The following is a 9,274-nucleotide window of genomic DNA, read 5'->3' as shown; positions in this document are numbered from 1 at the left end:
GAGGAGGTGCTGAAGGTGACGAAAAGAATCGGAAGCTGGAACACAAGCTGAGGCGTGTGAAGCTGAACGCCGTCAGTTTAATGTAAAGCTTTTTCCAAAGAGCGGACACCGCAGTCTGCAAAAATTATTAGACGTGTTATAGACACGGTTCAGCACGGCGATTTAAACCTGCTTTGAAAAAAAATCTCAGCCTTCTATTTAGTAGGGAGAATCAACGAGTGATAACTAATGTTGTCATATCAGTCTACAAGACTGGTTCAGCGACCCTGAGTTACGGGAAGTAAAATCTAATTGTTGGGCAGTTTTCTTTCTATCTTTCCATTCCAGATGAACGTTTTAAGATTTACGAAATCGGCAGACCCACCTTCCACATTCTCTGGTAGTTCCCTATCGACAGATGCCTAGTGTCAATTAAGCCCCAACAAAACGCCCATCTAACTAAAACTGACCCCGTTTTTTTTTGTTTCACCTTGGAGCTAAGTTAAATAGGCTAACGTATTGATACATTGCATTTTTCCCCTACATTATATGAAAAGTTCCTAGATTGTGTAAAGCATCAATTAACCGCGAAGCTTATCCGAGAAGTTGTCCGCCAATGTAATAATTTACCTGACAGCCTCAGTCGCGAGAAAGCCACAAGATTGCAGCCTCCTGTTACCTATGGTTTTGGGCTCTGATTGAATCCGCTGATGACTAGCAGGCACTGGAATGAAGATTTCTGTTAGCATTACGGGGAGAGTAAGAATCCCCGCACCCCCGGAGGTGGCAGAGGTGGACACGGAGCCAGCAGAGGACGCCCTCCGCCCGGCGTGAGGCTGGGTGGCTCGCTGACGTCACGGGCAGGGTTCGCTCGGCTCGCCGTGTTGTGCAAAGTACCGCTCCGGAGGGGCGATGTGTATCGGCCGGGCTCGGGGAGCTGCGGGCTGAAGTCGCGGGGAACAGCCACTCCAACAAGCTCACGGGCAGCAGGACAGCGGCGAGACCATGAGCGCAGTGGCCTGGACACTGCTGCTGCTCTTGCATCAAACTTGTGAGGGGGCAGCCGCGGAATTCTCCTCGGGTGAGTGTCTCGTGGGCTTCGCAACTGTCTCCACGTTCCAGGCAGTAGTAACTTTTTTTATATGTATACAAACATGTATATATACATATACACCCAGAACGTTACAAGCTGCGCTGTTTGTTAGCGAGAAATTTGCGTGAAATTGAAGTTCAAAGCGAAGCACTGTTTAACGGACAACTGTAATTGTGTTTCCTTTCTCCAAAAAGTGAGGATCTTTGGCGACCGCTCGGCGGTGCGGTTTAAGTGCTGGGAAGCGCGGGCTAGGGGGATGTAGTCACTTTGTGCTTTAATTCTTCGGCTGGCAACAACTGGGCACAGTCGATCCGCGGCGAAGTTTTAGCACATCTTTTCCGCGGGGCTGAATAGGGCAGAACGTTGTTGATTGCTAGTAATTTTTTTTTTCTTACGAGTTGTGCTTGTTGTGTGGGGAGTGAGGCATTTAGGAGTTTGTGTGGCGAGCTTGCGAACGGCGCCGAGCCGATTCTGGGAGTTTTTGACTGGGACAGGTTTCGCTCTTTGAAACAGCCGAAAGATTGAGTCACTTTACTTTGCCAGGCAGGTATTTAGTTGTGTTCAGACTGCGCGATATGCAGTGCACCTTGATTAAAACATAACCTCGCTCCCAAAGTTCGAACAAAACGGAACGCACTTTCGCATCCAAATGCAATTTAGTCTTATCGCTGTTCTTTTTTGTGAAATAACTTTGTATCGGGAACACTATTTCAGCGACTGGAAGGTGGCGTCCTTTTGGACAATAGTTCACTCCCAGTAGTGTGCAATTTAAAATGGAGTACCTTGCTAATGAAAAACTGCAAGCAGGCACTCGTTGATTTCCTGGTAATTTTACACCGGGGAAGTTTTTTTTTGGTTCAACAATACAGTGCTTTCATTGTTTGTAAAGCCACTGGATTGGTAACATCCATCTCCTCTCAGTTCTCACACGTCTGAACTTAATGCTTCCTAATACAGCTACAGATAATTTTAGTTTCTACATTTTGGAGCGAAAGGACAGCAGCAGTGCATGAGTATTTTTTTAAAGTCGTTAATCAAAGTAGCTTGATAGCAACGAAGTTTTTCCTTGTTCATTTTCATACCACTTAATTAAGAGGAAACCAATTAGTGATTCTGAAGACTTTTGGAAAGAGAACAGTGCATTAATTAATGTGACAGTGTACGTGATATAATTTTGATTTAAAAATTGAGGCTTTTGAATATTCAAAATTAAGCATTTCAGTTACCTAGAACATCCACTTTAAGCAAAATTGCAAACCTAGAATTAAAATATTTAAAATTAGAGTTGCTTGGTGCTCATCAAAGATTTGTGTCAAATTCTGAACAATGGATCTGAGTAACACTTAGTGCCCATCGCTAATAGTCCTCTTCTGAAGGTGGTGGTCCCAAACCAGTGCCTTACTGTACATTAGAAACATAGAAAACCTACAGCACAATACAGGCCCTTCGGCCCACAAAGCTGTGCCGAACATGTTCCTACATTAGAACTACCTAGGCTTTACCCATAGCCCTCCATTTTTCTGAGCTCCGTGAAGCCATCCAGGAGTCTCTTAAAAGACCCTATCGTTTCCGCCTTCACCACCGCTGCCGGCAGCCCATTCCACACACTCATCACTCTCTGCGTAAAATTAAAAATAAATAAATAAATAATAATCAATCAATCTCCTCTTTACCTACTTCCAAGCACCTTAAAACTATGCCCTCTCGTGCTAGCCATTTCAGCCCTGGGGAAAAGCATCTGACTATCCACACGATCAATGCCTCAGATAATGCTTTCTTAGATTTTTAGAAAATGCCTTATAAGTCAGCCATTTGGGGTAGATCAGGAGTCAAGTATGGGTCAAGTCAGGTATGGTTGGCAGATATCCCCTTGTTACAGTCTGCTATTCTTCATGGTCACCATTAGTAAGATGAAATTATGCAATTTTTTCCAAATTCCAAGGCATTAGTCAATGTTAAGTTCCTCAGCTGCCTTGGTGGGATTTGTACATGGGTCTCTAGATTGTGAGATGACAATCAAATAATTGCAGATCTGAAACAAAACCAAAATGTTGGAAATGTTCAGGTGACCAGAGGGCCCTGTGGAAAGAGAACCAAATAATATTTCAGGTTGAAGACCTTTCATCAGAAGCATTCTCATGAAGGTTTCTGGAATTGAAGCATTTTCAGCATTGCTCTGTCTGTTCAGTGTATCCAGCATTTTTTATTCTTAATGTGTTGATTAATGGATGGGTAAATGAGTAAGTGTCACCAGTGAGAAGTTATGCTTTCAGCCGCACACTGCCAGTCCAGGCTGTTGGGGTTGAGCATACTGATTTCATTCCATTTCTGTGATGGTTGAAGAATCCCTTTCGCGATATGTGGGTTCTGTCACAAGTTGTGCAGGTGTTGCTTGAGAAGACATATAGGTTGTTTGGGATGGTCATTCTTCTCCCTGTGTGTGTGTGTGGGGGGGTGCAGAGGGGGGATTTAAGGTGGTCACTGTAATCTCTATACATTTTAAGTGATTCCAGGCCAGGAATTATCTTCAGAAGTTGCGGATGTTACATTTTTTTTCAACAGGGATTTGGGAGCATCTTTATATTATTCTGTAAATCGTCTTTAAAAAATGCTTTCAGATCACAAGGTTGACATTTCAATGACTGTATGATTACAGCTGCAGTTGCCTGTAATAACCGTGTAATGACCACATTGTTTAAAATTACTCAATTTAAGGGAAAATTGTACCTGTTACGTCCTCAATCTGCTCTTCAGCTGTTGGTATGATTTCCTTCGGTATAGGTTTGAGGGGAATATTTAAAACAAAACACTTATGAACTATTGAAGATTCCTTGATGTGCAATGCTTCTTAAAGGTTGAGCAGTCAAGTCTTTAACTTCAAATTGACAGTGATAGCAGAGTCATAGCATTTGATCACACAGATAATTCATGAATCTTAACCTCACTGATTTAGAAAGTGTTGTCCATTAATGTTTAGGATCAATGGTGTTGTTTACACCATACAAGAAATATGTCAAAAGATTTATCTTTTTAACTGTTAGCAAAACATCATGTTGCATTCATAAGGTTTACTGTACTGATGCATTGATTAGAGGCTGGGAGAACATTTGGCAGGATTTTTTCTCATGTTGCTAAATCAGTTTTGAAGGCATCTGCACTTTTATCCACACACACCCCCCCCCCCCCCCCGCCCGCTGGAAGAACTCAGCAGGTCAGGCAGCATCTGTGGAAATGAATGAGCAGTCGGTGATTCGGGCTGAGACCCTTCTCAGTCCTGAAGAAGCCCGAAACGTCGACTGCTTATTCATTTCCATAGATGTGGCCTGACCTGTTGAGTTTTTCCAGCATTCTGTGTGTGTTGTTTTGGATTTCCAGCAGACTTCCTTGTGTCTATGCTCTTTTGTTATTCTTGACAATACTTAGTGTTGCCCAATATATGAAAATGTTGTGAATTATACAGTTTCTAAAACACTTTTTGTGTAATGCATTTGAAGAGATGAGGTCAAAAAGGTTTGTATTAATATTAAATTGCTGCTGACTTTAAAAATTGAACATTTGTTTTTGTGATAGGTAAGTAGGAGGTAAGAAGGCTTGCTTTTGCCTGATTATGATATACAGTGGATTCTTTGCATATCTTACTGGGCAAGGATCAATTTCTGTAATTTGTGTGTTTTTGCATTTGCTGAGAGCCCGTAGCCACAGGAGACAGGTAAAATGAAGATCCACATCTCAAAGTTGTGAGTCCAAACCCCACTTCAAGCTCTGGTCAAATTAATGATTCAGCCTCTGAGGTGGACTTTGATCAACTCTAGTTTGTGGAGGACTTATTGAATTTGGCAGACCTTTTAAATTAATTTCAAGCTCTTATCCTTGAAACTACTGCTCCATTTCTCAGCTCCTTTGCACTTCAATAAGAAGCAAGTTTCAAGAACTACGTTTAAATCAATATTTTTTTGTGATGCCCTCATAAAGAAATTGAAGTCATTTGTGACTTGCAACCCACTGAAAATGTTTCACTGTTACCTTGCGCTTCTCAGTTCATCTGCAGCATTAGCCGCTCTGTTCCAAATCTAATTTCTATTCTCTTTCTCCTTCAATACCTCTTCTCTGTTGCTTCTCCCTCTCTTCCTCTGCTTGACCGGTTACATGATATGCAAAGCCTCTTAATTTCTCATTGTTTATTTATCGTTATTTCTTCCCCTCTAATCTGGCCCTGCCCTACAAGTGTTTCCCTGATTCTGGTTTATTGAACCTTTCAGATTTATTTGCTCCTTTGTTAACTGTTCCCATATTGTTTGTAGAATTCTTCCATAGAACTTTCTTCTACTTGGTTCCTTTTAAGGTTTACTTTTTAAAATCTTTTTATGTTTTAATGCTCCAGTATGTGGTTTGCTGCAAGATTTTATTGGATGAAATGTCTGTGAGGCAGCATATCGTTGCTCTGCAATGTTGTGAGAAGCCACTCAGCTCTGGATACACTGCAGTTAATTGTGCACCATCCACCTGATGGCATGAATATCAATTTCGCCTGGTGAGCAAATCTCCTGCCCCTCGGCTATCCCCCACTCCGACCCTTCACTTTTTACCTGCCTATTACATCCCGAGTCTCCCCCTTCTTCCCTCTCTCCTATTGTCCATTCTCCTCTCCTGTCAGATTCTTTCTTCTCTCGTCCTTGACCTTTCCCACTAACCTGACTTCACCAACCACCTTCCAGCTGGCCTCTCATTTCCCCACCCATTTATTCTGACCTCTCTCCACTTCCTTCTCAGTCTCAGTCCTGAAGAAGGATCTTAGCTTGAAACGTTGACTTTTTTCGGTAGATGATGCCTGACCTGCTGAGTTCCTCCAGTATTTTGTTGCTTTGGATTTCCAGCATCTGCAGAATTTCTCATGTTTGTATTTAGTAGTAATACAACACAGAAAGTGGCCCTTCAGCCCATTTGGTCAATGCTAACCACAGCATCCTTCATGGTAGTTCCAGCTGCCGCAGTTTGGCCCATAATCCTCCATCTGTTTCCCTCCATGTACCCATCCAAATGCTTTTTAAATGTGGCAGTTGTACCTGCCTCCATCCCTTGGCAATTCCATCAGGTTCTTGAACCAAAGTGGGTAACTTCACTCATCTTCTCTTGCCCCATCATTAAAATGTTCCCACAATCTATGGACTCACTTTCAATGACTCGTCATCTCATGTTCTTGATAGTTATTGTTTAATTATGTATAATAATAGTTCATTTCTTTTTATTTGTACAGTTTGTTGTCTTGGTTGAATGTCCAAGGTGGTGTGATATTTTATTGATTCTGTTATGGATTTATTGACTATTCCTTTGGCATTGAAATGACAACAGCAAGAGAGGGGAACTGGCCAAGGTTGACTGGAAGGGGACACAAGCTGGAAGGACAGCAGAGCAGCAATGGCTGGAGTTTCTGCAAAGAATGAAGGAAGTGTAAGACAGATATATTCAAAATAAGAAATTTTCAAATGGAATGAGGACACAACCATGGCAAACAAGTGAAGTCAGAGCCAAAATAAAAGCAAAAGAGAAGGCATACAAGGAAGCCAAAGCTAGTGGAAAGATAGAGGATTGGGAATCTTTTAAAAAAATTTGCAGAAGGAAGCTAAGAAAGTCATTAGGAAGAAAAAAGATGAGATGAATTATGAAAGGAAGATGGGTACTAATATCAAGATGCTAAAAGCTTTTTTAAGTAGATAAAGCGTAAAAGACAGTTGAGGGTGGATATGGGACCCTGGATAGATGACAACACTGGAGTTACTGTTATGAGAGACTCAGAGATGGCAGAGGAACTGAATGCGTATTTTACATCACAGTGGAAGACATCTACAGTATTCCGGACATTCAAGAGCATCAGGGAAGTGAAATATGTGCAGTGAAAATTACGACTGAGAAGGTGCTCAGGAAGCTTAATGGTCTGAGGGTGGATAAATCTCCTGGACCTGATGGATTGCACCCTCGGGTTCTGAAGAAAGTAGCTGGAAAGATTGCGGAGACATTAACAATGATCTTTCAAGAATCAATAGATACTGGCATTGTATCGGATGACTGGAAAATTGCATATGCTACTCCGCTATTTAAGAAGAGTGGGAGGCAGCAGAAAGGAAACTATAGACCTGTTAGCCTTTATCAGTGGTTGGGAAGTTGTTGAAATTGATGGTTAGGGATGAGATTACGGAGTACCTGGAGGTACATGACAAGATGGGCCAAAGCCAGCATGGTTTCCTGAAAGGAAAGTCCTGCTTGACAAGCCCACTGCAATTTTTTTTGAGGAAGTTACAAGCAGGGTAGACAAAGGAGATGTAGAGGATATGGTGTACTTGGATTTTCAGAAGGCCTTTGACAAGGTGCCACACATGAGGCTGCTTAGCAAGATAAGAGCCCATGAAATTTCAGGGAAGTTGCTAGCATGGGTGGAGCATTGGCTGATCAGCAGAAAACAGAGTGGGAATAAAGGCTGGCTGCCGGTTACCAGTGGAGTTCCGCAGGGGTGGGTGTTGGGACCGCTGCTTTTTGCAATATATGTCAGTGATTTGGACTATGGGATTAATGGATTTGTGGCCATATTTTCCGATGATACAAAGATAGGTGGAGGAGCAGGTAGTGTTGAGGAAACAGAGAGCCTACAGAGAGACTTAGATAGTTTAGGGCAGGGGTCGGCAACGTTTACCACTGAAAGAGCCAATATGGACCCATTTCCCACAGAAAAGAAAACACTGGGAGCCACAAAATGAAATAACACTGCATACAACGGGTTTTTTTTTTGCCTTTATGCTATGTATAAACAAACTATAATGTGTTGCATTTATGAAATTGATATACTCCTGCAGAGAAAACGAAATTACATTTCTGCATGCAACAAAAACATTTTGAACTCCGAAAAAAAGACGTTGGGTTGAAGGTTACTCCGTAGGTAGCCTACCTTGGATCGAAGAATTAAAAGAATGCGCGCACTGGCGGGTGTCAGGCATTGGCAGTTGTGATGTATATTAATAGCGATAAAAAACACGTTGTAGCGCTGTGCTACACGCAGCGCTAAAATAAAGACTGCAGTCAAAGGTAACTTTATTCGAACTAAACAGCCTTGCTTTAAAGCCTCCCTCAACCCGTCCCCGTGGCCGCGGATGCTCCAAAAGACACGTACTCACAAACCCCCGTAGGCTATCTCCCTTAGTCGGAACGGTGGCTAATTGTGAGCCGGTTCGGATGTGCCAGGAAACGGTGTCTCCGCAAAGTTTTCAGATTGTACAAGATCACCATAATCTTCAAATTTCGAATTACATTTCAAAAGCTAACAAACCACGGGGAGCCGCATCACAGAGATCAAAGAGCCGCACGTGGCTCCGGAGCCGCAGGTTGCCGACCTCTGGTTTAGGGGAATGGGCAAAGAAGTGGCAAATGAAATACAATGTTGGAAAGTGTATGGTCATGCACTTTGGTGGATGAAATAAACGGGCAGTCTGTTATTTAGATGGGGAGAGAATTCAAAATGCAGAGATGCAAAGGGACTTGGGAATCCTTGTGCAGTATACCTTAAAGGTTAACTTGCAGGTTGGGTTGGTGGTGAAGAAGGCGAATGCAAAGTTTGACATTCATTTCTAGAGGTACAGAATGTAAGAGCAGGGAAGTGATGTTGAGGCTCACATGAGGCACTTGTGAGACCACACTTAGAGAATTGTGTGCAGTTTTGGGCTCTTTATTTTAGGAAGAATATACTGACATTGGAGAAGGTTCAGAGAAGATTCACGAGAATGATTCCAGGAATGAAAGGGTTACCATATGAGGAACATATGGCAGCTCTTGGACTGTATTCCCTGGAGCTCAGGAGAATGACAAGGAATCTCATAGAAACATTCCGAATATTATTAGGCCTGAACAGATTAGATATGGCAAAGTTATTTCCCATGATACGTGAGACTAGAAAAAGAGGGCATGACTTCAGGAAGGAAGGACATCCTTTTAGAACTGAGATGCAGATAAATTACTTTAGTCAGAGGGCGGTAAATCTATGGAATTTGTTTCCATGAGCGGCTGTGGAGGCCAAGTCATTGGGTGTATTTAAGACATCGATAGATAGGTTCATGATTAGCCAGGGCATCAAAGGATATGAGGAGAAAGCAGGGGAGTTGGGGATGACTGGAAGAATTGGATCAGCCCATGACTGAATGGCAGAGCAGACTTGATGGG

At 42.5% G+C, this 9,274-nt stretch overlaps 1 protein-coding gene across 4 annotated transcripts in view; it reads left to right on the top strand.

Annotated features, from left to right (window-relative positions):
- Nucleotides 1-838: 838 nt before the first annotated feature.
- The window catches only part of ptprk (protein tyrosine phosphatase receptor type K), a 656,369-nt gene continuing 647,933 nt past the window's right edge, over nt 839-9,274 (top strand). For all 4 annotated transcript variants that reach the window (XM_059981530.1, XM_059981528.1, XM_059981529.1 and 1 more), the window contains exon 1: nt 839-1,060. In XM_059981530.1, coding sequence (XP_059837513.1) covers nt 985-1,060 — 76 coding nt within the window. In that variant the 5' untranslated portion in view covers nt 839-984. The remainder of the gene's footprint in view (nt 1,061-9,274) is intronic.

This window comes from Hypanus sabinus, chromosome 10 (assembly GCF_030144855.1).
Source record: "Hypanus sabinus isolate sHypSab1 chromosome 10, sHypSab1.hap1, whole genome shotgun sequence".
NCBI classification, from domain to species: domain Eukaryota; kingdom Metazoa; phylum Chordata; class Chondrichthyes; order Myliobatiformes; family Dasyatidae; genus Hypanus; species Hypanus sabinus.
Note: the sequence above shows the minus strand (reverse complement) of the source record. Positions and strands in the feature narration are given on the sequence as shown.